Source organism: Salmo salar, chromosome ssa09 (genome assembly GCF_905237065.1).
Source record: "Salmo salar chromosome ssa09, Ssal_v3.1, whole genome shotgun sequence".
Classification (NCBI taxonomy): Eukaryota; Metazoa; Chordata; class Actinopteri; order Salmoniformes; family Salmonidae; genus Salmo; species Salmo salar.
In genome coordinates this window covers 132942954-132966414 of record NC_059450.1, presented here as the reverse complement: position 1 = coordinate 132966414, position 23461 = coordinate 132942954, and the positions used below count along the sequence as shown (strand labels likewise).

Here is a 23461-nt window from a genome sequence, read left to right as displayed (position 1 = left end):
TGCGAAAAGGAACACAATCTACCGTAGCGTTCCCTATTGTGAAGTATTTCCCTTGTGAAGTATTTCCCTTGTCTGTCTGTATGTGCAGGTCATCTCCTACAGTAACGGTGAGCCAGGGATAGGTAGTCCTGAGTTCAGGAAGCGTGTTGGGTTCAGCCTGTCCATGCCTTCGGCCAATCTCTCCATCTACATCAACAACACCCAGGAGTCAGACTCAGGACGATACCTCTGCAATGTCATCATCCCTGGAGCCGCCGGACTCTCTGGAGAAATGCGCCTTAATGTCAAAGGTACCATCTGGACCGGACGCCTCGTTTCTGGCACTTTCCAAAAATACTTGACTGTTTTTTGGGCCAACACTCAGAGATGGAATCACAAAAGTGTAAACTGTACTGCAGTTTGTACATATGCACTGGGCTGTCTCTATAATATTTTCCTTCAGCTTCAACAGATGGAGTGTGTTGGCACATTTCCATTACCTTGTGCAGTGTAGCCAGCATTCTTGGAAATACAGTACCCTGTTCAATTGAAATGGATTAATACGATACTTCAGGAGGTCAATTGGGGTCAATTGTAGTAGACCAAATCCTTTAATTTGTTTCTCTCATAGCTCTTCTGTTGTTTCTAACTATCTGTTCTCCCTCACTCAGTCCCTCCCTCGCCTCCAGTGTGCTTGATGACTGGGTCATCTGTGCTGAACGGCAACGTGACACTGAGCTGTAAGTCCAGCTCGGGCAAACCCATCCCTCAGTACAAGTGGACCAAGAATGCCCCCATGTCAGAGGTCTTCTTTTCCCCCATGCAGAGTGAGTACTCCTTAATATCTGTACCAATAATGTTAGCCAATCACATTACCTCACTGCCTCAGTTAAGTTTTATGATAATACGAGTAGTCCCCATCAGAATGGATTGATTCCTTATTGAATATACACAGAGTACAAAACATTAAACACCTTCCTAATATTGAGTTGCACCAATATTTGCCATCAGAATTCGTCGGGGCATGGACTCAACAAGGTGTCGAAAAGCGTTCCACAGGGATGCTGGCCCATGTTGACTCCAATGCTTCCCACAGTTGTGTCAAGTTGGCTGGATGTCCTTTGGGTGGTGGACCATTTTTGATACACACAGGAAACGTTTGAGCATGAAAAATCCAGCAGCGTTGCAGTTCTTGACACACTCAAACCGGTGCGTCTGGAACCTACTACCATAACTCGTTCAAAGGCACTTCAAACTTTTGTCTTACCCATTCACCCTCTGAATGGTACACAATTCATGTTTCAATCGTCTCAATTGTCTCAGGTGACAACAATAAAGGATCATAGCTTTCACCTGGATTCACCTGGTCAGTATATGTCATGGAAAGAGTTCCTAATGTTTTGTACACTCAGTGTATGTACTGTACTGTATGATATAAGGATTACAAAGGATAGCTCACCTCCATCCATCGCCGATGTATAGCACTCAACCATGTGATGCAGAGTAACCACTACTAACCAGCACTGAAAACACCTGCCACTACTGTGGATGGGTGCAATATCATTTTAGTCAATGCAAACTGTCATTGTCCTCTTCACAGCAGCTTTATATGGGTTATTGTAGTAAGGAGCCCTGCCTGTCACTAAGATTGTCAAAATGAGAGCTAAAATAGATACATTGATAGACTCTAAGTAATACCTAGCTTCTAAATAGCCATTGACATAAGATGGAGATGATTCCAAATGAATAACAAATATATAGTTTCAGAGATTCAGCCTATAATTCTGATATTTTTTTTCTCCACTAATTGGTCTTTTGACCAATCAGATCCGCTCCTTTGCCAATAGAAATATAATTGGGCTGACTGTGTGAACACAGCCATAGTATCTTCCATGTTTTTACTGGTAGATCTGTTCAGAAAACCCATTCAGGATGCATTCTCCCATATGGTGTTATCTCTCCTAACCTTCTCCTCTGGAATGTATTGCCAGGGGTTCGCTTGTTAACTCTGTGAGTCGGGCTAAATGTTGAGGACAAATGTGTGGTGTGTTGGCGATGAGATTGCAGATTCTAATTTCTCTCTTTTTTTCTCTCTGGTGACTGAGTTTTTTTCTTTGAAATGCCACAACATGCATCACTTAATCCTCTTTAAAGAATGGGAAACGTTCACAATGTACACTCTGCATGCTTATGTCAGACTTGCAGAGAGAGAGAGCGAGAGAAAAATATTAAATCAAGGTTTATTTTTCTTACTTTACTGCACATATGCCTTTTATATTGTATTATTTTGTGAAGATGTGAAAATACAGTGGAAACAATTATTGTGAAAGCACCAGCTGTTTCTGAGCAACAATGAGGCTTACACTGGTTGACCAAGTATTGGAATAGCTCCTCCTCTGATCTCTGATCCCCTTGCTTCTTCTATAGATTACCCAGCAAATAATACACTTCATCTGTTTCACTGCCTTATTGACTCAATGTCCAGGACTGTGGGTTTGAATGCGCCACCAAACACACACCGACAAACCTGCAAAATCTCTAGAACACTCTGATCCTGTGTATTTTTCTCTTTGACCTGGCACATGCTCTCTGTGACAGAGCCTCCACCCCTGTGTTCTACTGGCTTTCTAAAGGGCACTACTTTCGACTGAGCGTAAGGGCTTGGTATTATCAAACTCAAGTGTTCATTTTAATTGTTTTGGTCCAGCAGCAGCAGGCTAATTATTTTCTGGTACTGAAACATTTGGCAAGTTTGAGTTGTTTATGGTAGTAACTTTGTCAGTGGTAGCACATTGCTTAGCCTAAATTACCCGTATGGAACAAGAGATGTGATTTACAACACCATGTGACCTGAGCCTACCTACTGTAGAAACATTGAAGTTGTTGTAATAAAATTTGTCTTCGTTTTTATTTGATTTGATTAAAAACCAAGCTTATGTAAATTATTCTCTTTCGTAATGCTATACCAACCTAACTGAAAATGTAATCTTGCTTATTTAACATTTGACATGTCCATACATGGCTCGCATATGATGCAACGCAATTTAGCCTAATGTAGCCTATGTAAGGTATTTTCTGCTTATGAAAGTGCTGTGTAAGATAATTCCATATTGAAGCCAATTACCTACTTACAATGTAGACTGCATACATTTTTTACATATTTACCAAAAAACTAGATACATTTTTGTTATTGCTATTATGGCCTATTAGGTCACTGTTGGTTTTGAAAAAAAACTATACTCCACAAATCACAATAGACTAAGATGAACATTCATGCCCTCCCACTGAATTGGAGTGCATGACAACACACAACGTCAAAGACCGTGCATGACTTGAAGCCACCACATATTAGCTATTGATTGGTCAAGCCTTTGCCACACCTACAACTTCTTCATTCATCAAAAGCCAGCCCTTTTACGACACCTCCAGGTATTTCATCCCGCCGTGAAAATGGAAACAATATTTTCTGACACACCCCATGAGCTATTTTAGTTTGATTGAGGGAAGCTCGCTTTATTGACAATCAGCATGTCTCTCTCGCTTCATTCTAAGATGCTGTGTTTCTATTGTTCCCGGTCTCTACTTTTCTCCTGCCTCTCTCATCACTCTTTTCTTGCAAACTTTTGCAGCTATCAACACCTTACAACTCCCTTCTAAGGGCTAGGGGTTGATGTCTCTCTTCCCTAATCACTCTCTGCACCAGCCCTTCTTCTCTCAGTCACTATCTCTGCCACTTTTCTCTCCTGCATGACCACAGAATGGAGAGCCTGCCCCTCGCCCTTGCTTGTTCTAGGGTTCATGGGTAAGGGTTTCACACATACATCCTCAACCCACCACAACCCCTTTAGGACTCAGAAGCCTGTAGAGCCCCACAGCCTAAAAAACGGAAATGAGTTACCTCTGGTTTGTTCAGCCATTCCTATAGGGGAATTAATGAGGAAGGAATGGGGTTTTGGGATAAATGCCAAAAATAATGTCTGAGGTAAACACAGGCTTAGGAGATCTTATAGGTTTTGTTCTATGAGATAATATCAGTCAGTTAACATGGCCTTTATTAATTATGAAGCCTTTATGTGCATTAAGTGCGTGTTTTATGTGCATTAAGTGCTTCAACATTCACAATAGTGGCATTAGCTGACAAAGTTTATCTCATAGAACAAACTGTATCAAATATCCTGAGCCTGAGTTTACCACAGACCTTATTTTTTGGCGTTTATCCAAAAACCCACCAAAAAACCCATTCATCCCTCCATAGGCATTGGCCAATGAGTCATGGCAGAGTTTGTGCCTACAAAAAGACTCTATTGCGCTCTATAATCTTGCTGGTGTCACCCCAACCCCCCATCCCCAGGTAAACTCCCCTGACCCACCACTGGACAGACACAGCTATAAAGTTGAACCTTTAGAAGAATTGTATATGTTATTCATCCAAAGGCATGTCTTTATTAATCCTCACAAATGATTTTGCCTTGAATACATCTGCATTGCCCTTTATAAACTCAGTCAATCTGAGATTACATGTCTTTGACCAGGCTGGTTAGACTTGCGTGATAGAAAATGTTTCCTTTGGTATGGATCAACTGATATGAGCCCTTGACCCTTAGACATCTGGCCTGAAGATGAAACTACATAACATAGCAACCACTATACTGTAGGTTAACCTCTTCATAACATGCTCAAATAACACAATATAAAAGTACGAAAGTCCACAGTAATCAATATGCTAATAGAAAATAAATGGTAAATGACTGTAAAGGCAACAGTAAAGTCAAGTAGTGAATGTAAAGGTAGGCTACGTATCAAGGCCATAGAGAAAGAGAAAGCCTGGACTTTCTCACAATGGCTGTCATTGGTCCATTGCATCAAATGACAGACATTCAATGATTAAATCAAAACTATGATTGCAAGGTCCACTCTGCTGCGTTTGCTGAGGTCATTGAGTTTTGATTTAATCCAAAATAAGTGTTTTGTTTTTGTCTTGTACGTAGACTAAGATTGTGTCTTAACATTCTTGATATGTATGAAACATGAAGGTGCACAATTAACAGTTGGCACAAATACTGTGAGTTTGTTTGTGTTCTTGCGTTCTTAGATCTTTCCAGTAGAAATGTTTGTGATAGTCACTTGCTACTGTAGTTAGTACTGTAGTTAGTTATTTCATGGTTTGATTTCAGTGTATTTTGATCAGTACAATACTTTCTTGGTATATAGAGATTGGTGATGTCTTTGGATCTTGATTCCAGTGCAATTCAGAAAATCTGCCAAATTTAAGAATGGGTTGATCTGTCGTTAATCTGTAGCAATTCTGTCTGGCTCCTCTGGGTTACTAATGTCAGGTGCCAATTGTACACACCTATAGGCACGTCCATCTGCAAATGATATCTTCTCCAAGAGGTTTTGTTTATTCTGAAAGTAAAGTAAGTATGAGTTGGCAGTAGCACCATTGCGTTGCGGAGTTTGTGTGCTTTGCGTGCCTAATGATTTCCCCCCACCCTCCCAGAGAGAACAGCAGATGGTGCATGCTGAGGTTATCAAACAAGCATCCCAGCCAGCAGTTCATTCCTAGACTTTGGGACAGGGACAAACAGCTGTTTGTCACAATAAAAATTTAGGACAGAGGACATCATTCGCCATAGTTTATTTATAGGATTTTCTAGTCTGGTTATTAGTAAAGGTACTGACATCATATTGTGAACTTTAGCTTCTCTACTTGAGTTGAGCTGGTTGAGTCACTGGGTTGTTTGATTCTCCATTTATGATATGCCTCAGAATATATGATGAAGATATAACTATTTGTTTTCCCCCTTGATCCTTTATATTGGTATATATGGGTAGAGGCCCCAGCCACCCAAGTCATAGACTGTTCTCTCTGCCACCGCACAGCAAGCGGTACCGATGCACCAAGTCTGGAACCAACAGGACCCTGAACAGCTTCTAGGCATAAGACTGCTAAATAGTTAGCCTATTTTGACTCACCACATATTATGCTGCTACTGCTTATCTATCCTGTTGCCTATTCACTTTACCCCTACCTATATGTACATTCTACCTCAATTACCTCATACCCCTGCACATTGACTCAGTACTGGTACCCCGTGTATAAAGTTAGCGTTACTCATTGTGTATTTTTTCCTTGTGTTATCTTTATATTATTAATACATTTCTCTGCATTGTTGGAAAGGGCCCGTAAGTAATCATTTCACTGTTAGTCTACACCTGTTGTTTATGACGCATGTGATGAATAAAATGTGATTTAATTTGAAAACATCTGATGAAAATATTCTCTCATGACGTTTCCAATCGGATTTTGAGGGGATTTGCTTGATAAGAGCTGCTTCACATGTTTATTATTCTCTAGTGCCCCCAGTGCTACACACTTACAATAGAGCATCCCCACGCCAGCTATGACAAGTGGACCACAGCAACTAGGATTATGTCAACTGATGAAGTCCAGCTGTGAAAAGCCACAGGTTCTGATTCATCATTGTGGAGACTCCTTGTCTGGTGTTTAACCATTTGCTAGTGAGATCTCTCCATATAACCTCATTATTTATGCCTGGGACAGAAAGGGGTGATATCAAAGAGGATCCGCACTGGTATAAAGAGAACCAACAGCCCATCCCACTGGGCACACACTGGTTGAATCAACATTGTTTCCATGTGGAATAGACATCTGCGCCCAGTGGGATTTGACTCCCTAGGACCAGGATACCCTTCAATACTTATAGCTTCGGAACCAAGAGAGTATTGTACTTACTAGAGTGTGTAGTCTGTTTGCATAGATACTGTAGCTACCCGTGTTACCTAGTGTAACTCAACATTACTGTAGATGGAGATTGTGTATAACATTCTGTGCACTGTACAGTACATGAATATGTTCATGATGTAGAGGTAAGAGTGTGTAACTCTGTCTTTCTCTTTCAGATGAGAGGCAAGGCACCCTCAGGCTGAGTAACCTCACCAAGAGCATGTCAGGGAAATATGTGTGCCGAGCTAGCAACACTGCCGGCTCTGACACTTGCTCTATCAACCTGGAGGTCTTCACCTGTATGTATAGGAAGTAAACACACAATCTCATACTAGTATATACAGACTGCTCTTGTTTCCTGTTCTAATCCTCTCTGTGGCGTCCTCTTCCACAGCCTCTAATGCTGGAGCGATTGTTGCTGCTACTCTGGGGTCCATCGTGGCACTGGTAGCCATCATACTCTTCCTCATCTTCATACTGAGGAGGAGAGACCACGAAGAGGAGGAGCTAGCCAATGATATCAAGTGAGACTTTGTCATTGGAAAGACAGGTGCAGTTGTTAAACGTCACAGGATGTACAACTACTAGTACTCCATGGACAGTGTTCTAATTCAGTTTCTGCAGGTTGGTGATTGGAGAATGTGTGTAGCATGTGATATGATCTTGGTTTGTGTTCTCTCATTGGCTGTCTGTCTGTCTATCCATTACAGGGAGGATGCCCAGGCACCCAAGCGTGTTTCCTGGGCAAAGAGCGGCACAGGCTCAGACATCCTCTCCAAAAATGGCACGCTGTCCTCCATAGCCACGAGCCCACATCTACGAGACCCCCAGCAGCCCAACAACTTCCCCTACCCCACTGCTCCGGCCTCTGACACAGGCTCTGTGCTCAACGCCTACCGCCTTCGGCCTGGAGAGCTCAACCCCCTGCAGGGCCTCCCAGGGTACATCAGTGGCACACCTCCACCCAGGCACACCAGACCCCTCTGTGTTGCAAACAACATTGATGCCACCTCTCCACACAGGCACAGTCGACCCCCCAGTTCTAACCACATCAGTGGGACTCTACCCCCTGGCCACACCCGGCCCCTCAGCACTAGTATCATTGTTGACACCCCTCCCCATGGGTTCAGTCAACCCCCCAGTCCTAACCATGTTGGTGTCACCTCTCCACATGTGCACAGCAGACCCCCTAGTTCTAACAACATTGGTACCCCCTCCCCCCATGGGAACAGTCAACCCCCAAGTTCTAACAATATTGGTGCCCCCTCTCCACATGGGCACTGCAGACCACCAAGCTCAAACCACATTGGCGGTAGCGCTCCACACAGGCACAGTCGACCTCCCAGTTCCAAGCACAGTCGACCCCCCAGTTCCAACCATAGCCGACCTCCCAGCATCAGTAGCATGCCTCACTATGGACACAGCAGAACCTCCAGTTTCAACGGTGCCCCACCCCATTCCCCACCTGGCCACATGGTCACAGAGCCCGACAAGACTGAGGGGGCCCAGCCCCAGGTGCCACGCCCTCTCACCTCGCCAATCAGCTCCACCACCCTGGCCCGGATAGGTGCTGTGCCCATCTTGGTGCCCGCTCAGAGCCAGGCTGGATCACTGGTATAGCCCACTGGAGTGTCTCACGTTTTACTTTTGAACACAAACTGATGCAAATGGAAAGACTTTCTCAAAGGAAGACTGTATAGAGGAGAGAAGGATTTGCTACAAATTAAAATCACTTTTATTGCAGTTCAAAGTAGAATGAAGAACTCATGCTAAAGAAGACAAATGAGAAAATATGACACTTGTGGAATCTACTGTATTCAAGTCTGCACAAGTTCAAAGACTTGTTTTATTCTTTTTGCTGTTTTCAAATGCCATGATCAGACAGATTCTTTAAGGTTAAAACAAGGCCTATTCTCTAAAACATTTTGTTGGAACAAGTTGTTTGTGAATCCATATATTTGACAGTTTTGACTTAGTCGTGGCCAAAAGTTGAATGACACAAATATTAATTTCCACAAAGTTTGCTGCTTCAGTGTCTTTAGATGTTACTATGGAATACTGAAGTATAATTACAAGCATTTCATAAGTGTCAAAGGCTTTTATTGACAATTACATGAAGTTGATGCAAAGAGTCAATATTTGCAGTGTTGACCCTTCTTTTTCAAGACCTCTGCAATCCGCCCTGGCATGCTGCTAATTAACTTCTGGGCCACATCCTGAGTGATGGCAGCCCATTATTGCATAATCAATGCTTGGAGTTTGTCAGAATTTGTGGGTTTTTGTTTGTCCACCCGCATCTTGAGGATTGACCACAAGCTCTCAATGGGATTAAGGTCTGGGGAGTTTCCTGGCCATGGACCCACAATATCAATGTTTTGTTCCCCGAGCCACTTAGTTATCACTTTCCTTATGGCAAGGTGCTCCATCATGCTGGAAAAGGCATTGTTCGTCACCAAACTGTTCCTGGATGGTTGGGAGAAGTTGCTCTCGGAGGATGTGTTGGTACCATTCTTTATTCATGGCTGTGTTCTTAGGCAAAATTGTGAGTGAGCCCACTCCCTTGGCTGAGAAGCAACCCCACACATGAATGGTCTCAGGATGCTTTACTGTTGGCATGACACAGGACTGATGGTAGCGCTCACCTTGTCTTCTCCGGCCAAGCTTTTTTCCCGGATGCCCCAAACTATTGGAAAGGGGATTCAGAGAAAATGACTTTACCCCAGTCCTCAGCAGTCCAATCCCTGTACCTTTTGCAGAATATCAGTCTGTCCCTGATGTTTTTCCTGGAGAGAAGTGGCTTCTTTGCTGCCCTTCTTGACACCAGGCCATCCTCAAAGTCTTAGCCGCACTCACACCTGCCTGCTGCCATTCCAGAGCAAGCTCTGTACAGGTGGTGCCCCGATCCCGCAGCTGAATCAACTTTAGGAGACGGTCCTGGCACTTGCTGGACTTTCTTGGGCGCCCTGAAGCCTTCTTTACAATTGAACCGCTCTCCTTGAAGTTCTTGGTGATCCGATAAATGGTTGATTTAGGTGCAATCTTACTGGCAACAATATCCTTGCCTGTGATGCCCTTTTTGTGCAAAGCAATGATGATGGCACGTGTTTCCTTGCAGGTAACCATGGTTGACAGAGGAAGAACAATGATTCCAAGCACCACCCTCCTTTTGAAGCTTCCAGTCTGTTATTCGAACTCAATCAGCATGCGTGATCTCCAGCCTTGTCCTCGTCAACACTTACACCTGTGTTAACGAGAGAATCACTGACATGTCAGCTGGTCCTTTTGTGGCAGGGCTGAAATGCATTGGAAATGTTTTTGGGGGAATCAGTTCATTTGCATGGCAAAGAGGGACTTTGCAATTCATCTGATCATTCTTCATAACATTCTGGAGTATATGCAAATTGCCATCATGCAGACCTTGTTAAAATGAATGTGTCATTCTCAACTTTTGGCCATGACTATATACGCCAGTTACAACAATTGACGAGGGTTTGCCTGGAGAGAATGTATGCTCATCAACTCTCACCATCATGTTGACACTAAGCACATTACTGCTCAGAGATGTAAAGCGTTCTTCTCAGGCCAACTGTTCATGTTGAGTTGTGAACAGCCCATTTAATAGAATTTCAATACTGGAAATGTTTAAAGACAAAGCGTTGACCCATACTTGTATCTAATAAGAATATTTGTAGTTTTATTACATTTATGTACACAGAGAATATATTACTAATCTCAATTAGGTAGCTGGAATGTATAATTTGTCAATGACTGAGATATCTGGGTTTTAAATATTCTTCCCTTAACGGCAAAAGGTTCTTAAAGGTCTAGTGCAGTCAATTGTGATTACCTGTGTTTTGAGGTTGGAATACTGTGAAATTATAATGGCCATTTAGTGTAAGAGCTGCTTGAGAATTTGGTCATTGTTTTCAATAAAAATTTTGCCAACATCATTGTTATCCAGAAATGATTTGATAGAGAAACAGCTGCATTGGACCTTTAAAACATGGTTCTTATAATGCAGTACCAAATATACTGCTCAAAAAAATAAAGGTTACACTTAAACAACACAATGTAACTCCAAGTTATTCACACTTCTGTGAAATCAAACTGTCCACTTAGGAAGCAACACTGATTGACAATACATTTCACATGCTGTTGTGCAAATGGAATAGACAACAGGTGGAAATTATAGGCAATTAGCAAGACACCCCCAATAAAGGAGTGGTTCTGCAGGTGGTAACCACAGACCACTTCTCAGTTTCTATGCTTCCTGGCTGATGTTTTGGTCACTTTTGAATGCTGGCGGTGCTTTCACTCTAGTGGTAGCATGAGACGGAGTCTACAACCCACACAAGTGGCTCAGGTAGTGCAGCTCATCCAGGATGGCACATCAATGCGAGCTGTGGCAAGAAGGTTTGCTGTGTCTGTCAGCGTAGTGTCCAGAGCATGGAGGCGCTACCAGGAGACAGGCCAGTACATCAGGAGACGTGGAGGAGGCCGTAGGAGGGCAACAACCCGGCAGCAGGACCGCTACCTCCGCCTTTGTGCAAGGAGGAGCAGGAGGAGCACTGCCAGAGCCCTGCAAAATGACCTCTAGCAGGCCACATATGCGCAGGTGTCTGCTCAAACGGTCAGAAACAGACTTCATGAGGGTGGTATGAGGGCCCGACGTCCACAGGTGGGGGTTGTGCTTACAGCCCAACACCGTGCAGGACATTTGGCATTTGCCAGAGAACACCAAGATTGGCAAATTCGGCACTGACACCCTGTGCTCTTCACAGATGAAAGCAGGTTCACACTGAGCACATGTGACAGACGTGACAGTCTGGAGACGCCGTGGAGAACGTTCTGCCTGCAACATCCTCCAGCATGACTGGTTTGTCGGTGGGTCAGTCATGGTGTGGGGTGGCATTTCGTTGTGGGGCCGCACAGCCCTCCATAGGTAGCCTGACTGCCATTAGGTACCGAGATGAGATCCTCAGACCCCTTGTGAGACCATATGCTGGTGCGGTTGGCCCTGGGTTCCTCCTAATGCAAGACAATGCTAGACCTCATGTGGCTGGAGTGTGTCAGCAGTTCCTGCAAGAGGAAGGAATTGATGCTATGGACAGGCCCGCCCGTTCCCCAGACCTGAATCCAATTGAGCACATCTGGGACATCATGTCTCTCTCCATCCACCAACGCCACGTTGCACCACAGACTGTCCAGGAGTTGGCAGATGCTTTAGTCCAGGTCTGGGAGGAGATCCCTCAGGAGACCATCCGCCACCTCATCAGGAGCATGCCCAGGCGTTGTAGGGAGGTCATACAGGCACGTGGAGGCCACACACACTACTGAGCCTCATTTTGACTTGTTTTAAGGACATTACATCAAAGTTGGATCAGCCTGTAGTGTGGTTTTCCACTTTAATTTTGAGTGTGACTCCAAATCCAGACCTCCATGGGTTGATAAAATTGGATTTCCATTGATTATTTTGTTGACAGCACATTCAACTATGTAAAGAAAAGTATTTAATAAGATTATTTCATTCATTCAGATCTAGGATGTGTTATTTTAGTGTTCCCTTTATTTTTTTTGAGCAGTGTATTATATAAAACCTCAGTCATCCAACCCACCTGGATGATACATTTAATATTGTTTTATGATTAAACTGAATCATGAGAACCAAACTTGCTCATGTTTCAAATGTTGCCACCATATCTGAATGTGCAGGAGAAACCGTGATGTCATCGAACTAATCTGATATAGATAACCAAAAACCTTCACCCCAATACTGATCCACAAAATACAGCATGGACAAATATGACATCTAATATGGTTCCACTTCCATATCCCTCAATGAGCAGCTGTTATTTCATTCCACACAAACAGAAAAAGACCTAATTACAGCTTTAGCCTATAGTATTCCCCCTTTAAAAGAGGGGCGTTCCAAGACACTTGAGGGATACAGTCAAACAACAAGCCTGCCACCACACCATCCCTTCAAGACAGGAGAAAGTCCATTTTTGGCCAGCCCATGGCATTATATTTATCCAGACTCTGACAGTAAACTTCTGGCAATTATCATCCGCATCACTTCATTTGTTCCTGAAAGAGAGAAAATATAAAAGGGTAAATCAGTAATTTGTCAATGCAACAGTGGCTAGTGATCAAGTTTATAAAGATGTGTGCATTGCCATTAAAATACTGAACCATTATGTTAAAAAGCACAATTTCACAAGGACAGCTTTGTCATAGTAAGAGCGGTGCATACATACCCTCCAGTATCTGGTGTACTCTGATATCCCGGACAAACTGCTGAACAGCGTAGTCTTTGAGGTAACCGTATCCACCATGCATCTGGAGTGCCTGGTTACAGATCTGTTGAGAGAGGGCAAAGATACCGATGTGCAGCTACATCTAATAGACTTCTACATCATTACCAGTGCGTAAGAGGAGACCACTTACTGTAAAACGTTGAGTCTCCAACATGCACTGGTCCATTTTAATGGTTGGGCATCGTTTCACATTTTAGCAAAGAAACACTGGCCTACAATAAGCTCTGGGTCCCCCCCAAAAAGTGTCATTATGCTGCAGTGGAATTTCACTGCACCTCTACCTTGCGTTGAATGACTGATCCCTGCATGTCAAAACACAAGTCTGCTGCAGTTAAAACAAATACACTTCCAGGCTAATAGCTAGCTAATGGAAGTTTTACAGTAAATACTAAAATAACACAGTATCCCTAAGAACCATTTTAAAGAGGAAAAACGAATTGACTCACGTTGAAGCACTCGTCAGTGACAAAGAGTTTGGCCATGGAGCAGAGGGACACAGCGTCAGACCTGCCCTCCTGCAGTGCCAAGGCAGCCTCACGCACCAACAGACGCGACGCCACTAGCTTGGTGGCCATCTCTGCCAACTTAAACTGCAGGAACTACAAAAGAAACCCAGAGAGAAACCGTCAAACACAGTATCACTAAAGGTCTTTCCCAATTCAGAGCTGTAGACCTGATGGAACGCTTACCTGGTTGCTTGAGAGGGTATCTCCAAACTGCTTGCGTACTAACAGGTGATCTCTCGCCAGCTGTACACATGCATGGGCCGCCCCAAGAGAACAAGAGGCTGCAGGCAGATAATGCACAGTAAGTTAATGTAGCAGACACCTGAGCCTTGGTTGTGTTTTCAAAATGTGAAGTAAATGGGTTAAGGAAAACCGACTTCAGAAAAAAATAATAATAAACACAGATAAAGCTAAAGTCGGAAGTTTACATACTTAGGTTGGAGTCATTAAAACTCGTTTTTCAACCACTCCACAAATTTCTTGTTAACAAACTATAGTTTTGGCAAGTCGGTCAGGACATCTACTTTGTGCATGACACAAGTCATTTTCCAACAATTGTTTAGAGACAGATTATTTCACTGTATCACAATTCCAGTGGGTCAGAAGTTTACATACTGTACACCAAGTTGACTGTGCCTTTAAACAGCTTGGAAAATTCCAGAAAATGATGTCATGGCTTTAGAAGCTTCTGATAGGCTAATTGACATAATTTGAGACAATTGGAGGTGTACCTGTGGATGTATTTCAAGGCCTAACTTCAAACTCAGTGCCTCTTTGCTTGACATCATGGGAAAATCAAAAGAAATCAGCCAAGACCTCAGAAAAAGAATTGTAGACCTCCGCAAGTCTGGTTCATCCTTGGGAGCAATTTCCAAATGCCTGAAGGTACCACGTTCATCTGTACAAACAATAGTATGCAAGTATAAACACCATGGGACCACGCAGCCGTCATACCTCTCAGGAAGGAGACACGTTCTGTCTCCTAGAGATGAGCGTACTTTGGTGCAAAAAGTGCAAATCAATCCCAGAACAGCAGCAAAGGACCTTGTGAAGATGCTGGAGGAAACGGGTACAAAAGTATCTATAGCCACAGTAAAACAAGTCCTATATCGACATAACCTGAAAGGCCGCTCAGCAAGGAAGAAGCCACCGCTCCAAAACCGCCATGAAAAAGCCTGACTACGGTTTGCAACTGCACATGGGGACAAAGACCGTACTTTTTGGAGAAAAGTCCTCTGGTCTGATGAAACAAAAATAGAACTGTTTGGCCATAATGACCATCGTTATGTTTGGAGGAAAAGGGGGAGGCTTGCAAGCCAAAGAACACCATCCCAACCGTGAAGTAGGGGGGTGGCAGAATCATGTTGTGGGAGTGCTTTGCTGCAGGAGGGACTGGTGCACTTCACAAAATAGATGGCATCATGAGGTAGGAAAATGAAGTGGATATATTGAAGCAACATCTCAAGACATCAGTCAGGAAGTTTAAGCTTAGTCGCAAATGGGTCTTCCAAATGGACACTGACCCCAAGCATACTTCCAAAGTTGTGGCAAAATGGCTTAAGGACAACAAAGTCAAGGTATTGGAGTGGCCATCACAAAGCTCTGACCTCAATCCTATAGATCATTTGTGGGCAGAACTGAAAAAGCTTGTGCGAGCAAGGAGGCCTACAAAACACTCTGTCAGGAGGAATGGGCCAAAATTCACCCAACTTATTGTGGGAAGCTTGTGGAAGGCTACCCGAAACGTTTGACCCAGGTTAAACAATTTAAAGGCGATGCTACCAAATACTAAATGAGTATGTAAACTTCTGACCCACTGAGAATGTGATGAAAGAAATAAAAGCTGAAAAAAAAAGCATTCTCTATTATTCTGACATTTCACATTCTTAAAATCAAGTGGTGATCCTAACTGACCTAAGACATGGAATTTTTTCTAGGACTAAACGTCAGGAATTGTGAAAAACTGAGTTTAAATGTATTTGGCTAAGGTATATATATATCTCAAATAACAAACCATTGAAACAAAAAGGTAAACCTGTTGCCACCTCACCAATATTGATCCTGCCTCCATTCAGGCCTCTCATAGCGATGTTAAAGCCCTGTCCCTCCTGACCCAGCCGACTGGTCACTGGGACGTGGCAGTCCTCTAAGATCACTGCTCTGGTTGGCTGAGAGTTCCATCCCACCTGTAGAGAGAGAGAACAGAGGCCTCCGTTGGAGAATCACTGCATCCCTCAGGGCTTCAACACAACTATGCCCCCTGGTGGGCATGGCTTCACTTAGACATGTAGAAATTAACTATAGACCATGTAAGTTTGTAGGCTCCTGCTTTACAGTTTATTAGACATAAGGATTGTATTCAAAATGACCAATTTAAGACTATCAACATCAATCAAAGGCCAGCTACCTTCTTCTCCTTCTTGCCAAAGCTGAGTCCTGGAGTGTCTTTCTCCACCACCACACAGGAGATCCCCTTGGGACCTTTCCCTCCCGTCCGACACATTACAATGTACACGTCTGTGTCTCCTCCTCCACTGATGAAGGCCTGCAGCAGGACAAACACAGTGAGAGTGATACCTCCACTTTACATCACAATTTATTCTTTCATATCAGCTACAGTAAGGCGATGAATAAAAACAGTACCTTGGACCCATTGAGAACATAATGGTCTCCTTCCAACTTTGCAGTAGTGAGTAACGAAGCAGCATCACTGCCACTGCCTGAAACATGAATGGGAAATGAGATTCAATAAGACAGAAAGGATAGCCACACTATACAGGTTCATGGTGTCAATGCATGACACCATCACATAATAGAAAGATGAGGACAAAAAACCAACCTGGCTCAGTGAGACAATAAGAGGCAAACTTGTCCATCGTACAAAGCTCAGGGCAGTACTTCTCCCTCTGCTCAGTGTTGCCAAAGGTGTCAATCATCCAGTTACACATGCTGCACAGAAATGAGCATCTATTAATGAACACCCCATACTTACCCCTGCTTTCAATTAATATTAGTCCATCATCTATATGTGATGTTTGGTGAATCTCTTGAGCAGACACTTTTGAGAGGTTGTGGTGATTGCTGGCATTGGCCATGCCTTACTTGTGAATGCTGATGTAGGCTGTGGTGCTAACGCAGCCTGTCGATAAGGCCTCAAAGATGAGCGAGGTGTCCAGACGAGACAAGCCAGATCCCCCCACCTCCGGCTGGACATAGATCCCCCCAAACCCCAGCTGGGCAGCCTTACGCATGGTCTCCACCGGGAAGATTTCCTGAACAACGAAAGTTGCTTTTTACCTTCATACAAATGCCCTCTCATAAAAAAAGGGGTTTAGTGATTGCAGAGGAGGCTGGTGGGAGAAGCTAATGGCTGGAATGGCATTCATGGAAAGGAGTCAAACAGGTAGTTTCCATATGTTTGATACAGTTCCTTTTATTCCATTGACATGTATGGGCTGAAAGGGAATAGCTAAACAAACTGCACTTCACAGTAATACCTTTTCATCCCACTCAGCCATGTGTGGAGACATTTCATTTGCTGCGAAGTCAAAGGCCATCTTCTGAAACTCTTTCTGTTCATCACTGAGGCCATGAGCAGCTGCAAGGAGGGAGTTAAGAATAGAGTCATGCAGGTGTAACAGTTGTTAAAAGACTGTGTGAATTTCACCAGGTTCATATATGAATATGGCATGTTGATTTGTTATTATGCATGCCTGCATCTTGGGAGTAGGGGAGTGTGTACTTGCATTTTGCCCTTTGTGCTCAAATCATTTTGATGAACTATGAGAGGTAGGCATGCTTTTTCTGTTGTCTTCAGAAAAGTTTGATTATTTTAAGCACAAAGTCACACACACACACACAGTGTTTTGTTCATGAATAATGTTGTATATTTAGAGGTTACTCATAAGTGTATTGTTAAGATGCACTTGTAACTGTAGTTTTTAGGATGATATTAACATTCTGAATTCAACATGTGGTTAATAGTTATCTAAGGTATTAGCAGGCTATTGTATGTGTGAACGATGGCTAGCTCCTCGAATGACCCCAGTCCCTTGTATTGTGCATCTGTTGTAGAAAGAGGCGACGATTCGCAGAACATATGTGCTCTACAAATGTTTTATTTTCTTTTGGATGCAGATGCAGGATGCAGAGAGTGAATTCTGATTCATTAAAACAACCTGATCTCCAAAGTCCACATCTATAGTCTCAATCAACCACACACAACGCAGAGTTACAGCGGCGCAGTACAGCACCGGTTACACAGGGCACATACTGCATAAAGTCTAGCAGTGTTAAGAATAGCGTCACGCAGGGCACATAATGCATAAAGTCTAGCGGTGTTAAGAATAGTCACGAAGGGCACATACTGCATAAAGTCTAGCAGTGTTAGACAATGGCAGTACTGTTGAGTGCGGCATAATTACCAGAATCGTTTTAAACATTTTTACTTGAAGAGAAATAGTTGAAAAACCATTGAACATCACACACATCACACTTGCCCTTACATCACATCTGTCAAGTCAACGTAGATCAGGACAGAAGCCCACCCCAAGGCAGGGTCGTAGAACACACACACCTCTGCCTCAGAAGCATTTCGCTACATTCGCATTAACATCTGATAACCATGTGTATGTGACCAATACAATTTGATTTGAGAGGTGGAAAGGAGACATGGCTGACCAATAGGAATCAAGTGGCTTTCCTCAAGTAAGACTGTCTGTACACCACCATGCATGCTTAACACTCCAGCCACCCTACAATCTAAGCTTGATGCCCTCAATCTCACACAAATTATCAATGAACCTACCAGGTACCACCCCAAAGCCGTAAACACGGGCACCCTCATAGATATCATCCTAACCAACTTGCCCTCTAAATACACCTCTGCTGTTTTCAACCAAGATCTCAGCGATCACTGCCACATTGCCTGCATCCGTAAAGGGTCAGCGGTCAAACGACCGCCACTCATCACTGTCAAACGCTTCCTGAAACACTTCAGCGACCAGGCCTTTCTAATCGACCTGGCCCCGGTATCCTGGAAGGATATTGACCTCATCCCTTCAGTAGAGGATGCCCGGTTATTTTTTTAAATGCCTTCCTCACCATCTTAAATAAGCATGCCCCATTCAAGAAATGTAGAACCAGGAACAGATATAGCCCTTGGTTCTCTCCAGACCTGACTGCCCTTAACCAACACAAAAACATCCTGTGGCGTTCTGCATTAGCATCGAACAGCCCCCGTGATATGCAACTTTTCAGGGAAGTTAGAAACCAATATACACAGGCAGTTAGAAAAGCAAAGGCTAGCTTTTTCAAGCAGAAATGTACTTCCTGCAACACAAACTCAAAAAAGTTCTGGGACACTAAAGTCCTTGGAGAATAAGAGCACATCCTCTCAGCTGCCCACTGCACTGAGGATAGGAAACTCTCACCACCGATAAATCCACTATAATTGAGAATTTCAATAAGCATTTTTCTACGGCTGGCCATGCTTTTCACCTGGCTACCCCTACCCCAGTCAACAGCACTGCACCCCCCACAGCAACTCACCCAAGCCTTCCCCATTTCTCCTTCTCCCAAATCCAGTAAGCTGATGTTCTGAAAGAGCTGCAAAATCTGGACCCCTACAAATCAGCCGGGCTAGACAATCTGGACACTTTCTAAAATGATCTGCCGAAATTGTTGCAACCCCTATTACTAGCCTGTTCAACCTCTCTTTTGTGTCATCTGAGATTCCCAAAGATTGGAAAGCAGCTGCGGTCATCCCCCTCTTCAAAGGGGGGGACACTCTTGACCCAAACTGCTACAGACATATATCAGCACTGCACTGCACAGCATACACAGCCTTTCTAAAGTCTTCGAAAGCCAAGTCAACAAACAGATTACCGACCATTTCGAATCCCACCGCACCTTCTCCGCTATGCAATCTGGTTTCAGAGCTGGTCATGGGTGCACCACAGCCACGCTCAAGGTCCTAAATGATATCATAACCACCATCGATAAGAAACAATACTGTGCAGCCGTATTCATTGACCTGGCCAAGGCTTTCGACTCTGTCAATCACCACATCCTCATCGGCAGACTCAATAGCCTTGGTTTCTAAAATGATTGCCTCGCCTGGTTCGCCAACTACTTCTCTGATAGAGTTTAGTGTGTCAAATCGGAGGGCCTGTTGTCCGGGCCTCTGGCAGTCTATGGGGGTGCCACAGGGTTCAATTCTTGGGCCGACTCTTTTCTCTGTATACATCAATGATGTCGCTCTTGCTGCTGGTGAGTCTGATCCACCTCTACACAGACGACACCATTCTGTATACTTCTGGCCCTTCTTTGGACACTGTTAACTACCCTCCAGACGAGCTTCAATGCCATACAACTCTCCTTCCGTGGCCTCCAACTGCTCTTAAATGCAAGAAACTAAATGCATGCTCTTCAACCGATCGCTGCCTGCACCTGCCCGCCCGTCCAGCATCACTACTCTGGACGGTTCTTACTTAGAATATGTGGACAACTACAAATACCTAGGTGTCTGGTTAGACTGTAAACTCTCCTTCCAGACTCACATCAAACATCTCCAATCTAAAGTTAAATCTAGAATTGGCTTCCTATTTCACAACAAAGCATCCTTCACTCATGCTGCCAAACATACCCTCGTAAAACTGACCATCCTACCGATCCTCGACTTCGGCAACGTCATTTACAAAATAGCCTAAAATACCCTACTCAATAAATTAGATGCAGTCTATCACAGTGCCATCTGTTTTGTCACCAAAGCCCCATATACTACCCACCACTGCGACCTGTACGCTCTCGTTGGCTGGCCCTCGCTTCATACTTGTCGCCAAACCCACTGGCTCCAGGTCATCTAAAAGACCCTGCTGGGTAAAGTTCCCCTTTATCTCAGCTCGCTGGTCACCATAGCAGCACCCACCTGTAGCACGCGCTCTAGCAGGTGTATCTCTCTGGTCACCCCCAAAGCCAATCCCTCCTTCGGCCGCCTCTCCTTCCAGTTCTCTGCTGCCAATGACTGGAACGAACTACAAAAATCTCTGAAACTGGAAACACTTATCTCCCTCACTAGCCTTAAGCACCAGCTGTCAGAGCAGCTCACAGATTACTGCACCTGTACATAGCCCATCTATACATTTAGCCCAAACAACTACCTCTTCCCCTACTGTATTTATTTATTTTGCTCCTTTGCACCCCATTATTTCTATTTCTACTTTCTTCCACTGCAAATCTACCATTCCAGTGTTTTACTTGCTATATTGTATTTACTTCACCACCATGGCCTTTTTTGCCTTTACCTCCCTTATCTCACCTCATTTGCTCACTTTGTATATAGACTTATTTTTCTACTATATTATTGACTGTAGGTTTGTTTTACTCCATGTGTAACTCTGTGTTGTTGTATGTGTCAAACTGCTTTGCTTTATCTTGACCAGTTCGAAATTTTAAATGAGAACTTGTTCTCAACTTGCCTACCTGGTTAAATAAAGGTGAAATAAAAAATAAATAAATAATTCTTAAAATTCATACAGTTACAATGCATCAACACGACTACTTTAGCTGCAAAATAACGATTGAGTATCACTTGACCACCAGAGGTTGTTACATAGCTCGTTAGGTAGTACAGTAGAACGTTACCAACAGAGGTCAATATGACTAAGTAGTACATAAGTAGCAATGCATTTCTGGAAAATGCACACTTAGCAATGAAAAACAAGACACTTTATGCAGTCAGTTACCTACTAACGTTAGTCAGCTAACTAGTTTAGCGAGCAATTCTGCTCATCCCAACTAATGTTAACACGTCAGATGACTAGCAGTGCAAGTCCGCATTACTCTACCAACGATTTAAACCCCAAAATGCTCATGGAACTTACGGTCAATGCATGAAGCTATTCCTCGTCTCTGTGCGCTGTTCGATATTAAACGACATCTTCTGCCAATGCATAAACTCAGTCTGGCAACTCTAGAGAACGTTCCAACAGCCGCCATGTTGGTCACTGGTTATGTCACGCTGATGCTGTAGGGAAATGTAGTTCCATTACATAAGATAAGTGTAGTTCTTATTTTTATTGTGCAGCTCCTGGTTAGTTTTCTTCGATCCTTTTTCAGGAAAAGCCTAATTTTTCTCGTAATTTCATTAACCACCGAGAAATACCCTAAGGTCAATTGCTTGCTTAAACCATAGACATTAAGGAGTTCTAAACAGAGAAATCAAACTAAAGCGAACTGTTTCTACATCACGTGTCTTTGAACTACGTCACTAGCGCGGGAGTTATTCATTATTCTGAGTCCTTCCTTTTGCAGCGTACTGACGGGACCACTTCGATTCGCATCTTTATAACATACCAGTAAGTAACAATGTAATCCTTTGCATAATTAACTGATTTTAATGAAACCCGTGGAACACTACAATCCAGTAAGTAAAAGCATTCACATTTCTGTACAATACATGACATTGCAAGGTTTGTCAACGTCCCTGAAACTGTTGCACAATCACTTTACTAGCACTATGATTTGATTTTCGAATGGCTATTTTCGTGCTACTTTGTATGCGTTGTTTTTGGCAACCTTGTACTTTACAAAGTTTTTGGCACAGATTCCTGTTGAAACGTTCCAATTATACCCACCCCCACAGTACTGTCACAGAGCCAGACATATGCTTTGAAAATGGCATAAATGTCAAGATATTCTGTTCTCCTTAATAATAATAGGATGGTGTCATCTATGGCTATTCCATGTCAGGCTTTGTGGTTAATGTGTCTTCCCTTAGATTGGAAGGTTGGGGGTTCAATCCCCCAGTCAAGTTATACCAAAGACTCAAATGTGACCTGATGGATCTGCTTGGCTTTCAGCACTAAGGAAATGGATTGGGGGCAAGGCCCTGAGGCAGACTAGCATCCTGTCTAGGGAGTATACTTTTACATCAAGCTGCCTAACGATATACAGAAACAGGAGATAGGCTATTGCCCTATGGGTCGTCAAGGCTTACTTATTTACTATGCCAGTTTGGGATCAAGGATTTGAAGACTCTTCCCAACCAAACTGGGTGTTGGGATGTTGTTTGGAACTACCGGGCCTGTAACTTCATGCGAGACATGAAAGCGGGGCAGCAAGTATTCTTCTAGCACAGTAACTGCAAGGAGCCTGGAATATCTGGAGTTATGAAGGTGAGCCTCTACCTGTTCCTATTTCTGTTGGTTGTGTTTCAGGTATGGTGCCTCTCACCTGCTTTCTCTTTTCCAGATTGTAAAGGAGTCCTATGTGGACCAGTTTTACAAGAAAGATGTCCATTACGACACCTCCAGCAAGGCAGACAACCCCAGATAGAGTATGGAATGATTTCATGTTTACATTTGTTTGCGTTCCAAATGGCTTGAGATCAAGATACATCACTGATATGTAACAGGCTTTTTAAAAATCACAATCCAATTTACTGTACTAGTACTCTGCTGGCTTGTTTCATGTTTGACTGTCAGGTTGGTGTCCAGTTTGAGAGGATGTTGAATCACTTCATTCCTCTGTCTGAGTTGAAGAAGACCCACCTGCAGCACAAGGCAGGCCCCTGAATGGCATGGCTCTCTTCACCAGGGTGTCTGTCCAGCCCCTCACCAGAGGTACGTGGAGATCAGTGACACTGAGTAATATGGTTGTCAAATCTCCACCTCATCATAGTTTACAAAGCTTTTGTCTAAGTAAAATCATATATTAAAAACAAATTAAAGTGAGTTTGGAGGACAAAGACCCACTGTGAAGATTTGGACAAGATGATGATGATGCTAATATGTTTACTGTCTATTGAACCATTGTGCTTGTATTGAATGAAAATTGTCTCAAGGTTTCTGTGTTTGTCAGACACCCTGGAGTTTATTTCTAATATTAAATATGTTTATATTAAGACAGTT

At 43.4% G+C, this 23461-nt stretch overlaps 2 protein-coding genes and 1 long non-coding RNA gene across 5 annotated transcripts in view; 2 read left to right on the top strand and 1 right to left on the bottom strand.

Annotated features, from left to right (window-relative positions):
• LOC106613014 (endothelial cell-selective adhesion molecule) overlaps positions 1-8912 on the top strand; it is an 88355-nt gene extending 79443 nt beyond the window's left edge. Inside the window, exons 3-7 of the mRNA XM_045724636.1 lie at positions 89-290; positions 651-806; positions 6904-7026; positions 7122-7251; positions 7438-8912. Of these exons, the coding sequence (XP_045580592.1) occupies positions 89-290; positions 651-806; positions 6904-7026; positions 7122-7251; positions 7438-8347 (1521 nt within the window). The 3' untranslated portion in view covers positions 8348-8912. The remainder of the gene's footprint in view (positions 1-88; positions 291-650; positions 807-6903; positions 7027-7121; positions 7252-7437) is intronic.
• Positions 8913-12275: 3363 nt separating this feature from the next.
• On the bottom strand, positions 12276-21604 carry LOC106613017 (isobutyryl-CoA dehydrogenase, mitochondrial). The gene is made up of 11 exons (XM_014214845.2): positions 21434-21604; positions 17048-17148; positions 16653-16822; positions 16390-16499; positions 16194-16270; positions 15958-16095; positions 15601-15736; positions 13734-13831; positions 13491-13643; positions 12985-13087; positions 12276-12814 (listed from the first exon to the last, which is right to left on the bottom strand). Exons 1-11 carry the CDS (start codon positions 21546-21548, stop codon positions 12756-12758), a joined length of 1260 nt encoding a protein of 419 aa, XP_014070320.1. The 5' UTR covers positions 21549-21604; the 3' UTR covers positions 12276-12755.
• Positions 21605-21701: 97 nt separating this feature from the next.
• On the top strand, positions 21702-23458 carry LOC106613019 (uncharacterized). Of its 3 annotated transcripts, none has more exons than XR_001330405.2 (3): positions 21716-22726; positions 22803-22887; positions 23036-23458. It is a non-coding gene; the product is annotated as an uncharacterized lncRNA (long non-coding RNA). The 3 variants fall into 3 exon arrangements; XR_006771180.1 differs by having other exon boundaries at positions 21740-21907; positions 22330-22726; positions 22803-23458; XR_006771179.1 differs by having other exon boundaries at positions 21702-22726; positions 22803-23458.
• The last annotated feature ends 3 nt before the right edge of the window (positions 23459-23461 follow it).

Excerpts from the sequence above, each read along its gene's own strand:
- LOC106613017 (XM_014214845.2), bottom strand. The coding sequence starts at position 21,548 with ATGGCGGCTGTTGGAACGTTCTCTAGAGTTGCCAGACTGAGTTTATGC. Across the intron at positions 13,644-13,733 it reads ATACCCTCTCAAGCAACCAG|TTCCTGCAGTTTAAGTTGGC; the intron begins GTAAGCGTTCCA and ends TTTCTTTTGTAG. Across the intron at positions 12,815-12,984 it reads AGTACACCAGATACTGGAGG|GAACAAATGAAGTGATGCGG; the intron begins GTATGTATGCAC and ends TCTCTCTTTCAG.